The sequence below is a fragment of the Ochlerotatus camptorhynchus genome, unplaced genomic scaffold, assembly GCF_037179485.1.
Source record: "Ochlerotatus camptorhynchus isolate MF236.1 unplaced genomic scaffold, CSIRO-AGI_Acam_v1.1 ptg000259l, whole genome shotgun sequence".
NCBI lineage: Eukaryota > Metazoa > Arthropoda > Insecta > Diptera > Culicidae > Ochlerotatus > Ochlerotatus camptorhynchus.
Genome location: NW_027040749.1, coordinates 377,093 through 398,505, shown reverse-complemented (window position 1 = coordinate 398,505; position 21,413 = coordinate 377,093). Strand labels below are relative to the sequence as shown.

At 41.3% G+C, this 21,413-nt stretch overlaps 2 protein-coding genes across 3 annotated transcripts in view; both read right to left on the bottom strand.

The window, feature by feature from the left end:
• Nucleotides 1–21,413, bottom strand: part of LOC135705161 (ATPase WRNIP1-like) — a 293,614-nt gene that overhangs the window by 180,133 nt on the left and 92,068 nt on the right. The gene's annotated exons all lie outside the window — the stretch shown is intronic.
• Nucleotides 12,349–21,413, bottom strand: part of Slmap (Sarcolemma associated protein) — a 95,165-nt gene continuing 86,100 nt past the window's right edge. For both annotated transcript variants that reach the window (XM_065226748.1, XM_065226749.1), the window contains 8 exons: nt 17,419–17,574; nt 17,000–17,349; nt 16,629–16,941; nt 16,414–16,560; nt 16,196–16,342; nt 15,426–15,555; nt 14,895–15,367; nt 12,349–14,839 (listed from right to left, as the gene is read on the bottom strand). In XM_065226748.1, coding sequence (XP_065082820.1) covers nt 13,862–14,839; nt 14,895–15,367; nt 15,426–15,555; nt 16,196–16,342; nt 16,414–16,560; nt 16,629–16,941; nt 17,000–17,349; nt 17,419–17,574 — 2,694 coding nt within the window. In that variant the 3' untranslated portion in view covers nt 12,349–13,861. The remainder of the gene's footprint in view (nt 14,840–14,894; nt 15,368–15,425; nt 15,556–16,195; nt 16,343–16,413; nt 16,561–16,628; nt 16,942–16,999; nt 17,350–17,418; nt 17,575–21,413) is intronic.

Here is a 21,413-nt window from a genome sequence, read left to right as displayed (position 1 = left end):
GGCCTATAAGGATTATGAGGATGGAATTAAAAAACAAAAGCTGCAGGAAGAAGTGGAACGCCAAAAGAAAAAGGACCAGAAAATGCTCAAGAAAAACAGAAAGAAAAAGAAATGTTAAAGAAGAAATTCAATCGATTGCTTAAACAGAAGAAATGAAGAACAAAATTTTGCAAAGATCAATTCCAAACCAGGTTCCAAACATTGTTTTTAAAGATCAGGACCAAGTAAACCTTTAATATGCTGAATTATTGAGTTGTTTTTCATAAAGACAGGTGTTTTTTTTTCATATGGAAGAATCAACTAAGGGAATATCCATAAATGACATAGCATATTGTTGGCTAATTTTAGACATCCCCTTCTCCCTCGTAGCAATTTTTTCTTTACTCTATACATGGTTAGTCACAACTTGTGTAAACCCTCTCCCCTTTCCCCTCAAATGCTACGTCATTTATGGATCGTCCCTATGGGCGTGGGATATCCCTGGATGTACGACTAAGTCGCAATCACAAAAGCGAAAAAAATCTCTCAATTATAATTATTTTTAACGTGCGTGGAATTAGGGTCATTTTTGCACGGAATTAGGATTCGCACTTTTCAAATGCGTGGAATTAGGCACAAATACATCGGAAACAATTTCCGTTTTTAAAAAGTTTTGGTCGTAGATTTTGGTTGTGCTTAATTTTTTTGACATACTACTATAATAGCACTACTTTCAGTTCATCGCTAGTATCTATGGTATTTTTTTAAATACTTAGTTGAATTTTTATATTCCTTAAGGCCATCGTTCGGACATTTTGAGCCGTTTGTCTGTGATTTGGGTGGTTTTCCAGGAAACGTCCCGAAAATCCTGTGAAGGAAAGCGAATATCGGGAAACAAATTCCGTCCGATTGTAGCCAAGGATTTTGTTTTCCTAGTGGGGTAAAATTTGGGTGGAAAAATGCATTCAACTTCAAGTGGTGTGCTTTTTCCGGGAAAGTGGCATTTCCACCCAAAGAGAATATGCACGTGAGTGTATATGTGCGCGCAAGGAAATGCAATCTTGCGCCTATGTTTTCCCGGGAATTTCCCAAGAAAGTATACCATATTTTTATACCAGGACATTCTGCAGACTATGCACAACATGATGGTATACATAAACATATGATTTTCGAAAATTTGTAGCATGGTTTTTCAATTTCCAAACCATGCGCCAAACATTCTTGCTGTAAATTCGTCACGGACATAGTAAAGAAGCAATCAGCAATTACGCATTTGTTTTACCACGTTGCCACATTTTCTTGTTCGTAGGTCCACGAGTCCTTTTTCGCTAGTTTGCTCATCATATCAAATTGATCAGGAATTCTTCCGAATGTCAAAAATTATATCGAAGACCTACGACGGATCCGAAATTGAAATTGAGATCTCCATATATTCTTTCATCATATCAAACTGAACAGGAGTTCTTCAAAATCTTATCTTATCTATCGAAGACCTACGACTTATCGGGAATTGAAATCGAATCCTGCATATTCCCTCATCACATCAAATTGATCATTAATTCTTCCGAATAATCAGAAATTATATATAAAACGTATGACTAATCGGAAATTGAAAATGAGTTCTCCATATATTCCACCAACACATCAAATTGATCATAAATCCTTCTGTAGACATTCGGGCATTTAGAATATATTTCAAAATACAAGGATGGTTAAAAATTCTTCCAAACTATCAGAAGTTATATGGAATCCCTTCGATTGATTGCAAATTGAAATCAAATTCTCCATTAATTCCTTGATCATATCATATTGGAATTATCAGGAATTATTCCGAATAATAAGAAATTATATCGGAAAATGAAATCGAGTTCTCCATATGTTCCCTCATCACATCAAATTGATCAGGATTTCTTCCAAATTATCAGAATTAATATCGAACACGTATGACTAATTGGAAATTGAAATTGAGTTCTCCATATATTCCATCAACATATCAAATTAATCAGAAATCCTTCTGAAGAACTTCGGGCAGTTCGAATGTATTTCAAAATACAAGGATGATCAGGAATTATTTCGAAATTTCACCGAATTATCAGAAGTTATATGGAAACCCTATGACTGATTGGAAATTGAAATCGATTTCACCATAATGTGTACCCTATGTACCATATCAAAGTGTTCAGAAATTCTTCCGGATTATCAGAAATTATATTGAAGGTCTTCGACTAATAGAACAATTGCAACCAAGTTTCCATATATATCTCAATCAAATCAGGTTGATCAGGAATTCTTTCGAATTATCAGAAATTATAAAAAAGTATAAGGGTCTGTGCCTAGGGGCACGAACGGAGGCTTGACGTAGGACCGCTAGGGGACGGAATAAATGTGAAGAGCATTTTGTTCTTTAAATTGATCAATTCAGTGCCAACATTTAAAGCGGCTTAATTGCTGGCTTTGGCTTTAGCTATCGATTTATCGCAAATAAAAGCCTATCCGTCCAAATTAACAATGCTAGCTGGTAAAGGAAACATTCCTCTACCTGCTGGTGTAATTAATCTTCATGAGTAAGCTTTTATTCACGAGAAATCGACGGCTAAACCATTGTTTACAAATGCAATTACGCCCCTTTGAAATGTTGACACTGAATTATCTATAACCTCAACTCTTTCCGATTTTGAATTGTAGGCATACCAAATTTGTAGTATTTTTTATCAAAGAGAAAGTTGATTAAGAGAATCAATCAAAATCACTTGCACCCCTGCTTCCAAGTTTGGTTACAAGATTACAACTCTGGAGAGCATTTAGTGTGTTCGTTGGGGGCTTGTGGTTCTGAATAGACTAGTAAACGGATGGATTTGAGTTCCTTACTCGACAAAAAGTGACACAACAGCGGGGCCCTGTTTACTAAAAATGAACACATATATGTTCATTTTTAGTAAACAGGGCCCCGCTGTTGTGTCACTTTTTGTCGAGTGAGTGAACTCAAATCAATGCTTGCACTCATCTATATGAACAAACAAGCACAGATAAATTCTATTCCAACTCTTTACTGTTGTAAGCTTGATGGCTCTGAAAAGGGCCGTTTTATTGAAGAGGACATCCATGGCCACTTACGCTTGGCGTGTTTAGTGTATCGGTAAATTGATCGAAAAGTGAGTTTTTTTGTAGTAGAAAGTGTCATTTTCGGAACGATTAATCCGTGCTATTGGTAATTCGCAAACCAATTTGGGTATCATCGTTGCGTGGTCACGCATACGCGCTCACGCATACCCGCTTACGTATCGTCATCATCGAGTGTGAGCACCCGTTTCTACATCTACATCGATCATCAATCATCGTGCGCCTGTGTGCGCTGAGTACCGAGCCTCGATCAAGTGCACCACAACGAAGGTCATCCACGCAGCGCGTCTCTTCCAGCCATCTGTGTAAACGCCTACACATATAACGCTCGGTGGTAGTAGTATAGGATTATCAGATAAGTTTTTGTTTTTTTCTTGTTTCCTTTCCTCCCCCATTAGTTAAATTTTCATTTTGTATTTCTGTGTTTGTAGTGTTTTCTGTGTATTGTGGCTGTGCGTTCAGTGGGAGAGCGTTTTGCGCTCCCACTAGTTGAACAAAATGGATGTTTTGTCAGAAGACGACATGGATGACCATTCATCTCAGAAAAATGATGATGTCATCCATGGTTCGTCGTCTCAGTCTGACAATGGGCAGGCTGAGAAAAGCTCCAGATTGCGGGCCTACCCGAATGACTCGACTGGCCCATGGGTTGTCTATTTTCAGCCCAAAAACAAACCCTTGAATGTTGTTCAGATATCTGATGATCTGACAAAGCGATTCTCTGCCGTGACCGAAATAACGAAGGTTAGGCACAACAAACTTCGTGTGACCGTCGCTAACCTGAAACAGGCCAATGAAATTGCTGTTTCCCAGTTTTTCACACTGGAATATAGGGTGTACATTCCAGCCTCTGATGTGGAGATCGAAGGCGTGGTCACTGAGGCGAGCCTGAACCCCGAGATACTGGAGAAGCAAGCGGTTGGCCGATTCAAGAACCCCTTGCTTCCTCCGGTAAAGATACTGGCCGTTTATAGAATGAAGTCAGTATCGCTCAGCGAGGGTAAAAAGAGTTTTACCCCCACAGACTCGTTTCGGGTGACCTTTTCTGGATCTGCCCTTCCTCAATACATCGAGCTGGGAAAACTTCGTCTTCCTGTGCGGTTGTTTGTACCTCGGGTCATGAACTGCCAGAATTGTAAGCGGTTGGGACATACGTTCCAGGCGGTCTTTTGCAGAAATGCTTAAGACAGCCAAGCCATCGACCAACGAAACAAATCCCTTCGCTCTTTTGTCAGATGACGAGTCTGGCTCTGACTTGGCTGAGGAGGGAGTTTCTTTCAGTTTTCCGGAAGGTTCTGCCCGGAAACGAAAACGCATCCGTTCGCGGAAAGTTGCAGATCAAGAACCCCAAATCAGCTTGCCCAAATCAAGGAGTGGTGGAAAAAAGGAGACTTCTACTCCTCCTGGATTCCGCAGAACTGATTATACCCAGGATTTTCCACCTCTTCCGGGGACATCCAAAACCCCTGATGCCCCAATTTTAAGAACAGAAACCCCTTCTTCATCTGGGCTGTTCTCATTTGATGACATTGTGGACGGTATTCTCAAATACCTCAACATTTCTGATCCTCTGAAAAGCATTGTCCTCACATTGCTTCCGACTGTGAAATCCTTCTTGAAGCAATTGACTTCAAAATGGCCCCTTCTTGCAGCTATCATCTCCTTCGATGGATAATTTTCCAAACGAGGTCGGGGATTTGATCACTATTCTACAGTGGAATTGTCGAAGTCTTATTCCGAAATTAGATTCGTTCAAGTATTTAGTCCATAACAATAATTGCGATGCATTTGCCCTCTGTGAAACATGGCTCTCTTCAGAAATTGATCTCCCTTTTTTTGATTTTAACATTATTCGATTGGATCGTGAGGATTCACGTGGAGGAGGGGTACTTTTGGGGATCAAAAAGTGCCATTCCTTCTATAGAGTGAATCTTCCCGAATTCCCCGGTATTGAAGTTGTCGCATGTCAGACTACCATTAAAGGTAAGAGCCTTTGTATTGCTTCTGTATATATTGCACCTAGAGTCTCTGTTAATCGCAAACAACTTTTCGACATATGTGCGGTACTTCCCGCTCCATGGTTGATCATGGGAGATTTTAACTCCCACGGTACAGGCTGGGGGGAGCTGTACGATGATAACCGTTCTACTTTGATTTATGATCTCTGCGACAACTTCAACATGACAATCCTTAACAATGGAGAAGTAACACGTTTGGCTGGTCTATCCTCTAATGGTAGCAGATTAGACCTCACCTTTTGCTCCAATTCACTATCGTTGGATTGCACTTGGCATGTAATCCAGGATCCGCACGGTAGTGATCATCTGCCGATCAAAATTTCGATTGCCAGTGGGTTCAACTCGTCAGAATCCGTTAACGTCGCGTATGATCTAACCCGTAACATCGATTGGACTAAGTTCCAATCCGCGATAGACGATACAGTATCGTCAGTGGAAGAGCTTCCGCCGTTGGAGGAATATAATTTCCTCTCTAATCTCATCGTCGACTGCGCACTTCAAGCTCAAACACGACCGGTGCCGCGATCGTCTATTCGTAAGAAAACACCATCTCTCTGGTGGGATCAACAATGCACGGAGGTTTACCGTAAAAAGTCCGACGCGTTTAAACTTTTTCGGAAACGCGGAACACGCGAGCATTTCGACGCATACACATCTCTTGAACGCGAACTCAAGAGCCTCATCAAGGCCAAAAAACGGGGTTACTGGCGGCAGTTTGTAGACGGATTGTCGCGCGAAACGTCTATGAATACGCTTTGGAGTACGGCGCGAAGAATGCGTAACCGGTCTACTAACAACGAAAGCGAGAAATGCTCGGATCAATGGATTCTTAAATTCGCGCGAAAAGTGTGTCCGGATTCCGTGCCATCGCAGTTGACTCCTCGCGAAACCGCGAATTCTGTAGACGAAATCAGTCAGCCTTTTTCAATGGTCGAACTTTCACTCGCTCTCCTTTCGTGTGGCAATTCTGCCCCGGGATCTGATAGAATCAAGTTCAACTTGCTGAAAAACCTCCCAGACGTCGCTAAGAGGCGCATGTTGAACTTGTACAATCAGTTCTTGGAGCTCAATATTGTTCCTGACGATTGGAGACGAGTAAGGGTGATAGCCATTAAAAAGCCTGATAAACCCGCGTCGGATCACAATTCGTATCGGCCCATCGCGATGCTGTCGTGTGTTCGGAAATTGATGGAGAAAATGATCCTTTTTCGCCTCGATGAATGGGTTGAGACGAACCACCTTCTTTCAGATACTCAATTTGGTTTCCGTAGGGGTAAGGGAACGAACGACTGTCTCGCGTTGCTTTCCTCGGAAATTCAGTTGGCTTTTGCTAAGAAAGAGCAAATGGCTTCTGTGTTCTTGGATATCAAGGGGGCTTTTGATTCAGTATCCGTTGAAGTTCTTTCAGAGAAACTCCACGCTTGTGGATTGTCTCCATTAATGAATAATTTTTTGTACAATTTGATGTCAGAAAAACATATGAGCTTTTCTCATGGAAACTCTACAGCTTTTCGATTTAGCTACATGGGTCTCCCCCAAGACTCATGTTTAAGCCCCCTTTTGTACAATTTCTACGTTAGAGAAATTGATGTATGTCTTAGTGACAATTGCACGTTGAGACAACTTGCAGATGACGGCGTAGTGTCTATCACAGGGCCAAAAGAGGTTGACCTGCAAGGACCCTTACAGGATACCTTGGACAATTTGTCTACTTGGGCTATTCAGCTAGGTATCGAATTCTCCACGGAGAAAACTGAGTTGGTCGTTTTTTCTAGGAAGCATAGCCCAGCACAACCGAAGCTTCAACTTTTGGGTAAACCGATCACTCATTCCATGTCTTTTAAATATCTCGGGGTCTGGTTCGATTCCAAATGCACCTGGAGATCCCACATTGAGCCCATCCATAAGATCTTCTGACGTTGTACCGGACAACGATTTTATCGGTTTTAGAGTACGGTAGTTTTTGCTTCCAGTCGGCAGCTAAAACGCACATCATCAAGCTGGAACGGATCCAGTATCGTTGTCTTCGTATCGCGTTAGGATGCATGCACTCGACTCATACTATGAGTCTCGAAGTGCTGGCGGGCATGTTGCCACTATCCGTCCGTTTTTCAGAGTTATCTCTGAGGCTCCTCACCCGTTGCGAAGTAATGAAGTGATCGAAAATTTTGAGAAGCTTCTGGAGCTAAATCCTCAAACATGTTTTATGACTTTGTACTACCTATATTTAACACAGGATGTCAGCCCTTCAAGAAATATTCCCAATCGTGTAATCTTCTCCGATTTCGGCAATTCAGTGAATTTTGATTTATCTATGACGCAGGAAATCCGCGGAATTCCAGAGCATCATCGTCCTATGATTGCTCCGTCATTATACGCTGCAAAGTTTGGCCATGTTGATTCTGCAAGAACGTTTTTCACAGATCGATCTCTAATAGAGGAGTCCGCTGGTTTTGGTGTATTTAATGAATTTCATAGCGCCTCTCGAAAACTTGAAGCTCCTTGTTCTGTGTTTATAGCTGAACTGGCAGCAATTCACTACACTTTGGAAACTATTGCTTCACTTCTTCCAGACCACTACTTTATTTTTACGGATAGTCTCAGTTCTGTCGAGGCTATCCGTTCCATTAGGCCGGTAAAGCACTTCTCGTATTTTCTCTTGAAAATACGAGAACTGCTTAGTACTTTATCCGTGTGCTCTTTCATCATCACCTTCGCGTGGGTCCCTTCGCATTGCTCAATTTTGGGCAATGAGAAGGCGGATTCACTTGCGAAGGTGGGCGCTATGGAAGGCGACATTTATGATCGACAGCTCGCCTATAGTGAATTTTTCTCTATTTATCGTCAGCAGTCGCTCGTTAGCTGGCAACATCAATGGAGTGAAGGGAGCTTGGGACGATGGCTACATTCAATTATCCCTAAGGTGTCGAAGTTTGCATGGTTCAAAGGGTTGGACTTGAGTCGAGACTTCATACGCGTGATGTCTCGTCTCATGTCCAATCACTATTATCTAAACGCTCACTTGTTCCGTGTGGGGTTGGGAGACAGCAATCTCTGTGAATGTGGACAAGGTTACCAGGACGCTGATCACATCCTTTGGTCTTGTGCGGAGTATCGTGGAGTCAGATCACATTTTTATGATTCCCTTCGGGCTCGAGGTAGACAACCTAATGTTCCAGTTCGGGATATTTTGGCTAGACGCGATCTGGAGTTTATGAAACTCACATATGTTTACTTTAAGGATATTAACCTTAGATTGTAAGTTTGATTAACCTTGTGTTTAGTTTGTATTTAGTACGTGTGGGTTTTTTTTTCAATGTTTGTTTTCAAAATGAATAGAAATAATTTCATGCTTTAGGATTAATTAAATAGTTGTATCGTAAACCACATTTCAAACCTCCTTCTTCCCTTTTCCCATCCAAAAAATTGTAAATCTCCACTAACCTCGAGACAACCGCGAGTACTCGGTCCAGTTCCTTTAACTTTAAATTTAAGACAGTAATAATGTATAACGCAAAGGATAACTCGGCTCTGTAAAGTTTATTCGATTGAGCCTGTACGAATAAAGTAATCATAAAAAAAATAGGGTTTCCATATAACATCTGATAATTCGGTGAAATTTCGAAATAATTCCTGATCATCCTTGTATTTTGAAATACATTCGAACTGCCCGAAGTTCTTCAGAAGGATTTCTGATTAATTTGATATGTTGATGGAATATATGGAGAACTCAATTTCAATTTCCAATTAGTCATACGTGTTCGATATTAATTCTGATAATTTGGAAGAAATCCTGATCAATTTGATGTGATGAGGGAACATATGGAGAACTCGATTTCATTTTCCGATATAATTTCTTATTATTCGGAATAATTCCTGATAATTCCAATATGATATGATCAAGGAATTAATGGAGAATTTGATTTCAATTTGCAATCAATCGAAGGGATTCCATATAACTTCTGATAGTTTGGAAGAATTTTTAACCATCCTTGTATTTTGAAATATATTCTAAATGCCCGAATGTCTACAGAAGGATTTATGATCAATTTGATGTGTTGGTGGAATATATGGAGAACTCATTTTCAATTTCCGATTAGTCATACGTTTTATATATAATTTCTGATTATTCGGAAGAATTAATGATCAATTTGATGTGATGAGGGAATATGCAGGATTCGATTTCAATTCCCGATAAGTCGTAGGTCTTCGATAGATAAGATAAGATTTTGAAGAACTCCTGTTCAGTTTGATATGATGAAAGAATATATGGAGATCTCAATTTCAATTTCGGATCCGTCGTAGGTCTTCGATATAATTTTTGACATTCGGAAGAATTCCTGATCAATTTGATATGATGAGCAAACTAGCGAAAAAGGACTCGTGGACCTACGAAGAAAATGTGGCAACGTGGTAAAACAAATGCGTAATTGCTGATTGCTTCTTTACTATGTCCGTGACGAATTTACAGCAAGAATGTTTGGCGCATGGTTTGGAAATTGAAAAACCATGCTACAAATTTTCGAAAATCATATGTTTATGTATACCATCATGTTGTGCATAGTCTGCAGAATGTCCTGGTATAAAAATATGGTATACTTTCTTGGGAAATTCCCGGGAAAACATAGGCGCAAGATTGCATTTCCTTGCGCGCACATATACACTCACGTGCATATTCTCTTTGGGTGGAAATGCCACTTTCCCGGAAAAAGCACACCACTTGAAGTTGAATGCACTTTTCCACCCAAATTTTACCCCACTAGGAAAACAAAATCCTTGGCTACAATCGGACGGAATTTGTTTCCCGATATTCGATTTCCTTCACAGGATTATCGGGACGTTTCCTGGAAAACAACCCAAATCACAGACAAACGGCTCAAAATGTCCGAACGATGGCCTTAACTGCGCAGAATTTGGGCGGTTTACGGTATAAGCGGTTAAGTCGTCTCTGTTTTCAACGCAATCAAGGGATGATTCAACGGCGGCTAAAATCACACCCGAAATCCTTCTGGACCTTCGTAAATGAGCAACGCAGGGAAGTCGGCTTACCCTCTTCCATGATTTTTAATGGTGAAACTGCTGGCAGTCAACAAGACATTTGCAACCTGTTCTCAGCTAAATTTGCTAGTGTGTTTGAAGACGAGCAACTCCCCGCTAATCTCATTACTTCCGCGCCCAGTAATGTTCCTTTGGTCAATCAAACGCTCAGCATGGTCGAAGCCAGTACAGATACGATTTCTAGAGCAACATCTAAACTTAAGATTTCAGCTAAGGTTGGACCCGATGGTGTTCCATCGATTATTCTTAAAAAGAACATCACTTGTCTTTTAGATCCACTGCACCGCATATTCCAGCTCTCTCTTTCCAGCGGCATCTTTCCGTCTTACTGGAAAACTGCGGATATGTTTCCTGTTCATAAAAAGAGGAGCCAAAAGCGACGTAAGCAAATACCGGGGAATCACGTCGCTGAGTGCTGTATCAAAACTTTTGGAATTGGTTGTCATAGAGTCCCTAAATGCGCATTGCAAGCAATATATAAGTATAGATCAACACGGATTCATAACTAGGCGTTCCACAACTACGAAACTGCTGTGCCTAACGTCTTACATCACAAACAGTTTCATTGCTCGGACCCAAACGGACGTTATCTACACAGATCTTACGGCAGCCTTCGATAAACTGAACCACGAAATTGGGTTCTTCAAGGGTATTGAGGTAAATGCATATTCGTAATCTGCATTAAAAATGGAACCCAATCCCAAAATTTCATCAATTTTGGCACACTGGAACTATTTTAAATAAGTACGATTACATTTGCAAAATCACCTAATTAGCGCCCCTCGGTGTCACTTTGTATGGGAGCGAGCTGTCAGTTTGTCAGTTTAGTGTCAAACAGTGAAGTTATTATTTTGCTTTAAATCATGATTTAAAAATCGAGATGAAAGTGCGTGGGGTTGAAAAAAATATGGCTGTGCTCAGAAAACGAAGCTGTTTCAGATGATATATAAAAACCGATATATTTTTCAAAAATAAAGAACCCAATTGCGATCGCTAAGTTTGATAGCTAGGGATCGGTGGAAATCTTTTGAGATGGTTTCGTTCATACCTCACAGAGCGCCAACTGACAGTAACTTTGGGTACTTGTCGCTCAGCAGGCTTCTGCGCAAAGTCCGATATACCTCAGGGTAGCCATCTGGAACCATTGGTATTTTTCCTTTACTTCGACGACCATGTTATCACAGGGCCACGATTATCGTTTGCAGATGATCTGAAAGTTTTTCTGCGTATCCGCTCACTCGTCGACTGCCGTTCTCTCCAAAATCAGATTGACATCTTTGCTTAGTGGTGTACACGGCGAATTAGAACGACCCAAATTTGAGTTTAGTTCACTCATAATCGCCAAAAGTGCGATTAGTAAATTTGCCTCATGTTTTTCCAGGATTTTCCAGGGAAAAATTCCCGAATTTGAGAAAAGTGAAGATTGGATTCACTCACTCAGTGGTACTACTCCGAGACTGAATAAAATTTTCGTCAATTTCCTCATTTTCCTGCAGATTTTTTTAGGTTTTCCACAGGAAACCATGAGACAAATTTTACTCATCGGTTAGTTCCTGGACTTTTGGCGATTATGAGTGAACTAAACTCAAATTTGGGTTGTTCTCATTCGCCGTGTAGTCTAAACCGACTGGTGGTCAACCCAGCTAAGTGTACAGTCATTACTTTCGCACGCAAGAAACAACCGATTATTTTCAACTACAAACTACTAGGCCCGACTATCGAACGGGTGCATTGCGTGAAAGACTTAGGCGTTTTTCTAGACTCAACGCTGACATACTAACACCACAGACAAACAGGCATAACACATTAAATATTTTTCAATGTAAAACATCGTCGCTAAAACACTACCGCCATCTGTTGAGCATACTATGATGGGTAGTACGCTGAACAGATGGCGGTAGTGTGTAAACGTCAAACGCAAGGGTTATTGACGATTAGAGAGTGAGCGAGATTCACGGAACATAACCAAGGTTATGGTTTCAACTCAAATCAAAACACAAAATTACACGATAGCCAATGGCTGATTGATTGATTTCCTTTATTTAGGAGATTTTCAACCATAGGCTGGTTCATCACCGGGACTCCCTTAGTTACACAGTTGAGAAATTGGAAAATCCAGAGATGGCATTTGACATTGAGATTTCCGGATTTAAAGCCGAATGAAGAACGCATTGATTTTAATTTTCTGTTTATTTGCATTTAGATATGATGCCCGCACGGCACCACTATTTTTATCATGAGTTTCCTTTTTCTTTTTATAAATGTACACAAGTTTTATTCATTTACCCAAAAGCGCGCGCTTCAGTTCATCAATCGAGAAAACGAATTTTCCCATCCTCTTTTTCGAGCCTACATTCTTTGCTTCTTCGCACATCAAGCTTTAACTGATACTCTGTGCATTTTATTCACTCGGCAACATGGCTTAAACCATTTTTTGTTTGTTTTGTTTTTAGAACATTTTTTTTTTTGTCATTGGCATATTTTGAGTGGCGAACAGTTCTATGAATCAACGAAACGCGTAGAAATCTTCCGCCGTACGTAAATTTATTTGTCCTTATCTGTCATGTTTCCAAATCGGTTCTCGCGTGTCCTCTTGTTTGAGTTTGAGCAGTTGTCTTCTTCTTATTCTTCTTTCTATAACCGCGCAATCGTCTGTCTTCATATTTGTACTCTCTTGTCTTACGCGGAGTATGGGTACGTACCTTCCGTCAGATCGTGTTCGTGTTGGGGGTAATCTCTATTCGAGTCGAGTTAGATGCGGCTGGTTCAGCTTTCAGCACAAGATTCGATCCGTCCGTGTTTTTGTTTGTTTGTAATTTTCGTTTGCACGCTACTAGCTACGACACCAGTTAGCTTCGTTTGGAAACAATTTTCTCATTTTGTCACATTTCGTCCGCGTCGGATATTAATTTACCATTTTACATTTTATTTCAAGCGTTTCTTTCTCAAATGTACGAATGTCGAAGACCTTGATAGTTTTGTTTTGCCATTGCACAATAGAAGCACTGCCATTTTGGTAAACACTGCGCCCTCAAGTGGGAAAGAGAAGCGCACGTGCCCATTAATATTGTTCTGTCTGTATGTTTGTATAAAAGCTATCCTGATTTGCTAAAGAGCATAACTATCTTGTCGGGAGTATACTAACAATGGGATTAAGACGGGAAGGTGTTTGTATGTGTGACTGTGTGTGTGTGTTTCTGAGTGTTTACTTATTTAAAGAAGTGGTTCCGCTAGCAGTTGTCGATATTATTTGATTAATACATTACTTACTCACACAGAAAAGGAAAAGAAAATGTTCCTCATTCTTTCCTGTTGATCTTATTCTTTTTTTTTAACTCGTCTACACTTGTGTTCGATTTTCCTATATAATAATTATTACATTATTTCTTTTTTCTCTGATAATAAATATATGTATAATAGCTACAGACAGAATTACAAAACGAACAAAACAAGGATATAAACGATAATTTAAAGCTATTTGCCGAAATGTGGGGGATCGAAAAACGGAAACTCGCGTTATCCTAAAAGGATCAGAAGTACGAGAATGAGAAGAAAAAAATAATATTTCTATATACCTATCTTCACTGCTGCTTTTAGCCGGGTTCGAAATAAATATTCATAAAATTTCCTAATATCTGCAACTGAATTAAACTGAAACTACTCCTAGGTAACGGTAGGTAGTCAATTTACGACACACGATTAAACATTATATAACCAACGATAACAATGACAGGCGCTATGTACATGAGAAGATTTATGAACGATTTGCTCTTGAAGTGACTAAAATCGTCGCTTAGCTTCTGCAGCTGCTGGTTGAGCCGGATGTTCTCCTGAGTAAGGTGAGTATATTTCTCTTTGAACGCAATCAGTTCCTCTTCTCGTTGTACATCCGGATGATTTATGAGTTCTAGTTCCTGCTCTACGCTACTATCCAGCAGAGGATTGCTGCTTGTCATCCGCTCCGCAATGGAACCATTAGGTTCACCGACGGTATCGAGAAGTTTAGATATTTCCAACGAACTAGTCGCCGACTCACTGCATGTCACACTCACATAGCTACTGTTAGGATTACTGCTACTATGGCTATTGCTGGTCACTGAATCGTTTACTCCAAGACTACTGCTTTCGCTAATCCCACTCTCGTTCAGTGATACATATCGGCCAACGAAGATCTCTGTCGTGTCGATGGTTTCCGTCTTATCGTCGTCGTCGTCTTCTTCCTCGTCTTCGTCCTCATCCAGCTCGTCCAGATTGGAGCAAATCGATATGTCATTATCGTTCACCTCATCAACCACAGTCTGTTCCTCGACTTCCGTTTGCGTTTCTGCATCAACGATACTGACCGTTCTAACCTCTGAACGATTATCCTTTGCTGCTACTTCTTCACCACCAAACGCAGCTGATTCCGATGAAACTATCGGCTCAGCTTGCTCATGAAGGGCAGCCATTGCACTGAACTTTTCGTTCTCGTTGTTCTTTTGCTTCAGCAGCTCTTTCTCCATGCGATCCACTTCGTCTTGGCAGCGGTCGTTCAACGCTCGCAGCTCTTCCGTTTCTATTCTCAACGAAGCTAAGCTCTCCGTCAGACTTTCACACAGTTGTTGCTTCTTTTCAAACTCTTCGGACTTTGGCCGGGTCTCCAGTTCCTGCTTGAGCATGCTCAGCTAAAAAATATGCAATAGAAAATAATTCGATAATGTAGAATGGCAACAGGCTTACCTCCGCCTCCAGTTCGTCATATTTTCCTTTGGCCACCATGTTTTCCTCCGACTTCCGATTATCCTCCTTCGCTTTGCTAATCTGCCGCAACAGAAGTGCACATTCGGTTTTCACGTGTTTGAGATTTCGACGCAATACTTTCTTGCTCAACTCGCAGTTCATCTGCGAGGGTGATTTGGTGTCTGCACCGGATCGCTTCTGCTGCTGCGGTTGCTGGCTACCGGGGTTCGAGGTTGTTGTGGTCGTTGTTGTCGTTTCAATCTCGGACGGTATCGATTGCTGCGAATCGCCAACCGAGCTCACATTCTGGTTGCCGTCACACTCCTCACCGTTGTTGGTTCCTCCAGATGCCACCAAATCCGCACCGACAGCATTGTTATCGTTGGCGTTCAACGTACCGCTGTTCGAGATCGTCGTCGTGCTTATCGTTGATGAAGACGTTACGCTGGCATTGTCGTTTGGCTCGTTATTTTCTGAAAATGTCAAAAAAGATTTAAGAACGGTTATTTCGCCAAAACATGTTGGTTTTACCATTTTCAGATTTTTCGTCGCCATCCACCATGAGGGAAATGTTCCTCTCCAACGTGAAAATCCTTTTCTGCAGCTGAATTACATTATCCTCTAGGTTTACTTCTTTCTCGTCAGCATTGGCGTCGGTTTCCTGTAATGATTCATTAAAAAATCATTTCAATCCTAATCTAATCGAAAGGACTAGGCCAGAGTTTGTAAGAGTACAGGGGAATTACGTTATCATTCCATCCGGTGAGAAACCTGAATAAATGTTGTAAGTTGTTCTGAGCGAAATTCGGTCATGTCTACGGTATAGAACTTGTGCCTGGTAGCAGATACCCTTAGAAATTCGAGAATGTAAGTGGAAGTGAGCCGACCACTAAAGGGCATGAAACCGGTTCATTGAAATCCGCGTGAATTGTGCAGCAGTAGCAGACACATGACAGCGAACTCTCAACAGAGAAATAAAAACAGGCCCAAGGCTAGCTGCCAAAGTAAATGGAGGTCTTTTAGGTTAGCCAAGCACATTGGTTGACATTGCATAGAGGACTCGGAAAAATTGAGGTGAAACTCTCGAAGAATATCATAAGGAAACACAGGATAATATAAATTGAAGAATAATGTTTTGTAATTACAAGCTATGTAGGTAGTTCAGAAGGCAAAACAAAAAAAAAATGTAGGTAGGTTTCACAAGCACCTAACTATTTTATAACATTCAAAATCAATGTCAGACAATTTCCTACCAGCTCCTATTTCCTATTCAAATGGATTTGGTATTCCGCATAACTTACCGCATCATTACAAATGGCCTTAATAATATCTTCAGATCCTTCCATTTTCTTAATATCAGATTTCAGCAGCCAATCAGAGATTGCCGAATTGTTGTATTCTTGCTGCTGCTGTTGCTGTTGGTTCTCGTCCTCATCGGATGCATAAAACTGTAACAATCGGTTTCAACGCACATTAGCTTTCACCTTTTCCAAAAATCAAAAACGATTATCAACTTTACCGCATAGAAACTGAGCTTCTCCTGCAGCATGTTGATTTCATGCCCCTGGCTCGTTATCTCAGATTCTTTCACCTTAAGCTGTTCCTCACTGGACGTCACCCGCTCATCGTACTGATTCTGTAGTGCGTCTAGTCTGCCGGTTACTTCCTGCAAATTTAATTCTCGGTTATAAGCTATTCGTGTTCACCGTGACTATCCATCAGGGTGGAACCCACCTGCAACTGCAGCTGCGTTTTGTTGAGCTGTTCCCGCAGCAGTGAACACTCGTCTTCGCTACTGCACAGTGCTTTCTCTATCGTAGCCAATTTGTGGGTAGCATCCAATCGTTCCTGATGCACCTTCCAAAGAGCTTCCTTCGCAGAATTTTGATACTGATACTTTTCATCCTGAAGCTTGAGCAGTTCCTCCCGTAGTTTGTCGTCAGTCATGCCCTTTTGGAAGCATTGTAGCTTCTTCTCCAACATATCGATTCGACTCAGCAACCGATCTTCGTCAATCATGGCCTGCCATCCGACGGCTGAGTTGTGTCTAAAAGAAAAAAAAAAATCATAATCGGTTCCCAATTTCCAAAATATCTTCATCTTACTTCGTAGCTTCGATCATTTTCTGGAGGCTCGTTAGCTTCGTTTCCAGGATCTGCTCCCGCTGGTTGGCCTCCTGTATGTACTGGTTGAGCCGATACAGATCCACCGGTGGTATCTTGGTGCTGGGGCCTCCGACCCCGATCGATTGGCTGGCCTTCGTCTCGCGGCCATCGGGCAAGAAGAGCTTCAGCGTGGCCACTATGCAACCGTGCGTTTCGCGGCGCGTATTCTCCATAACGTCCACGCCGAACTGTACGATGTCGCCAGAGCTGACCTCGTACGGTTCCGACTCGGTGCTCGTCTGACTGAGGCGGACATTGTTGATGAAGGTACCGTTGCTGCTGCCGGTGTCCTGAGAATCAAAGCATTGAAAATCATAAGCTTCCATTGAGCATTGCTGCAAAGCGAAATAAATACATACCTTGATGTAGAACTTTCCGTCACTATACCACAGCACGGCATGGTTTCGAGACAGAACCTTACAGTCAAAGATTGCATTGTTTTCGGAGACGCGGTTCCTCGCAACGGACCGTCCGACTTTGACTTCTTGATGCGGCTCAAGAAAGAGTGTACGATTCTGTAATGAGATCAAAGTAGATCAGTTTATTTGAAAATACTGATTTGGGTCATCATCATGTAGGGTAGAGAACTACTTCGGCCTAATCGCTTATTTTGGGCCTATCGAGCAGAAAACTTCTAATAGGTATATCCATAATTTCAGAGGTAACAAGTCAATTATGCGTTTGGTACGATACTTTAGTTGATAAGCTACAGAACGAAGTCAATGAGAACGCGGTATATGAAGGTTTGCACCCATTATTCCCAAAAACAAAAAAAAACGCTCCGACCGAATCAATTTTTATCTTCAACCGATAGGCCGAAATGAATTCATTTGCGTTTCAATGCGTTAGGCCGGGTTTAGAATCCGTAGGCCGAGTTTGGCGTCAAGAAGCAGTGTTAGACTTTTGACAATATCTCAACGGTTGGTTTCTCTTTATCAAATCTTACGATACATACAAAAAGGTAAATAAATTTGGAAGCCATCAGTAATAATAACATTCCGTTTGGTGCTAAACTGCGCTAGATTAAGAAAGACTAAGTGCGGGTTGTGCTTAATAGGCCGGAAATGGGGTAGTTAACCCTACTAAAATTCAGACCGGAGTTCTAAATTTGTCAAGAGTGTTTCGAATCATTTCTGCTCATTGAAAGAAATGTACGTTAAAATAAGTTAGCGCATTGTTCACATTTCAACAGAATCAATACGTTTTAGTGAAAACTACAGATAAAGGGTGTCCACGATGAAATTGCCACACTATGAAATTGCTCTAACTTTTTAACCGTTGGGTAGAATTTAATGAAAATTTGGGTGGATTTAGTTCATAGTGCATTTACATCCTGCAAGTTTCAAAGTCCTGTGATCAAAACTCGCAGAAATGGAGTCGAAAGAACAGCTCGTGCGTGATAAAATCTTGCGCATTCATCACGAGAACAAGGATCTCTCGCATCGTTCCATCGCTAAAACGTTGGGAATCGCGAATTCCACGGTGTCGCGAGTGATTAAGCGGTTTGAGGAACGGTTGACCACCGATCGGAAGCCCAGAAGTGAAGGAAAAAGTATTCCGTACAACACCAAAAATCACAACCGCGTAGTTGGGGCCTTCAACCGAAATCCGAACGCCTCCGTTAGGGATGTGGCTAAGAAGCTGCACCTAAGCCGAAGTTTTGTCCAGAAGGCCAAAACTAAGGCTGGGCTTCGAACGTTCAAAGTACAAAAGGCCCCTAATCGCGACGAGAAGCAGAACAAGTCCGCCAAAACCCGTGCCAGGAAGTTGTACCTCAACATGCTGACGAAAGTTGAATGGACGACGAAACATATGTGAAGGCCGACTTCAAACAGATCCCCGGCAACCTGTTTTTCACGGCCAAGGATAAGTTCAGCGTTCCGGAGCATGTCCGCACTCAGAAGATGTCCAAATTTGCGAAGAAATTCCTGGTTTGGCCAGCCATCTGCACGTGCGGGAAGCGGAGTGCACCTTTCGTGACCCAGGACACGATGAACGGACAGGTGTACATAAAAGAGTGCCTCCAGAAGCGGCTGCTTCCTCTCCTGAAGGCCCACAACGTCCCAACAATCTTCTGGCCGGATTTGGCCTCATGCCACTACTCCAAGGACGTGCTGAAGTGGTATGCGGACAATAAGGTCAATTTCGTGCCGAAAATGTTCAACCCTCCCAACACTCCGGAGCTCCGCCCCATCGACAAGTACTGGGCGATTATGAAGCAGCACCTTCTTAAACGACCTAAGGTAGTGAAGACAGTCGAGGAACTGAAGAAAGTATGGGTTTACATGCAAAAAACGGTTGATTCACAGGTTGTGCAGAATCTTATGGCCGGGGTTAAGGCCAAGGTGCGGGCATTTGCGTATGGACTGCAAATAAAATACGAGTAAAATGGTAAAATGAAGTTTAATAGTTATTTCTCAATCCCTGAAAATTTGATGGCAATCGGATGAAAACTCGAATTTTGCGAATCAATTTTGTGTGTGGCAATTTCATCGTGGACACCCTTTATTACCTTCAATGAAATCAGTTAAGCCTATTTTTATACGAACAATATGTAATGGGACTGTTATGTCTAGAAATTTGCACTAAAGTAGGAAATTCTACGCATGTTAGTACCACTAGGAACTGTTACTGTAAGTGTTGCTTGGATGGTCACGTTGCGTTTGACGTCTTTTCTCTTGTGATTACATGAGCGTGCTTGCGTTCTCCGCAGTTGTGGAAGATCCTGGATAATTTGTATAGCTTTCCATCATTAAATTATACCAACAATAAATTTGTTGACACTTCTATAAAACCATTAAAAGTATGGGCATCTCAAGAAACTAATGATGAATGCACTATTTAGAACATAAACTTCTTAGCATCTTGTTCTACTCCTTAGCAAGATGAACGTAGGCCTAAAGGAGATTGTGCTTAATCATTTTGAGTCCGACCATAGATTTAAGGCTGACATGCTGTGGACAAAAGATCAATACGTCACACGATCGTTGAAGGTGGGCTTCGATGATTTCAAGAAATACTTTGGAAGAGTTGACATGCACATGCAAATTTCTTCCGTACGGAATTGACCTTTATCGAAGACAACAAATCAAGAAGACTGGCAACTTTTCCAGAATCCAAGCGACAGATACAGTAGCTCTGCACTTGAGTGAAGGTGGAAACAACGCATAGAAGAATGAGCAAATACACAAACCCTTCTTCTGAGGATTTTTGCTGAATGCTAGGAAGCATTTACCTTTGAGCGGCAGATGACGCGATTGTACCTGTCTCATAGCGTTCACAGAAATTCAAAACAACCCAAAATTAAGTTCTTTTCACTCATCTCCCATGTTCCGTACGATAAGCCAAATTTGGGTAAACCGGTTCAAAGTAGTTTGCATTTAAGCACGGCAAAAAAAAATTACCCATCGCTAAGTTATTTTCAATTTTTTCTACCCAAAATTAAGTTCAATTAACTCAAATTTGGGTATATCGCATATTACTCAATTTTGGCTTCTCGTACGGAACTAGACGGTTGAGTCGAATCTTTCGTTCTATTTTTGACAACAATAGCGAGAGGAAATGAAACGGGCAGAGGTCAAATAACTCAAATTTGCGTTTAAAAAACCCAAGCGGTGGGTAGTTTTGTTTTTCTGTGTTTGTATGAGAAAATGGAAGAGTTGCCAGTCTTCTTGATTTGTTGTCTTCGCCTTTATACTACGTATTATGATATTAGGGGCTTTTCATGAAACACGTAGACACTAGAGAGGGTCTAGTATAAGAGAGGAGCGGACTAGCTGGTTTTGAGCCAAACGAACTGTCAAAGCCAGAGTCAATCAAGCAGCGCCTATCTGGATTGCATTGGCAGTGTTGCTAGAAACTACCCAGGCATAGGTTGCCAAGGCAGTTTGTTTTGAATCCGCTCCTCTTTTATACTAGACCCTCTCTAGTAGACACTATAGGGGGAGTGTGGGGGGCTGTCGTGTGTCTACGTTAGTGTTTAATATTGCATTGTTTGAAATTAGAAACTGGCGTTTTAATATGAAACCCCGTTTTTCTTAATATTTATCAGCATTAAATAAAACTGCCACTTCCTAAAATCGTTCATACTGTTTCTTTTGATTGTATAAATCCTGTTTCAATAATTTGTGTACACAAATCGATTCGTTAATGATAAATTCAGTCGAGAAAATCTTTGTGGGACAGTTGCAGGGTGGCCAGTGACTTTTCATTTTGAAATTCCCTGTTTTTTCCCGGTTTTCCTGGTTCAAATCTTAAAAATTTCCCGGTTGTTGATATTCAACAAAAAACGAAATTGTACGCATTTTTTAAAACGTGACCAACTGTAAATTTGCAGTGATTATTTGTGGGAAAA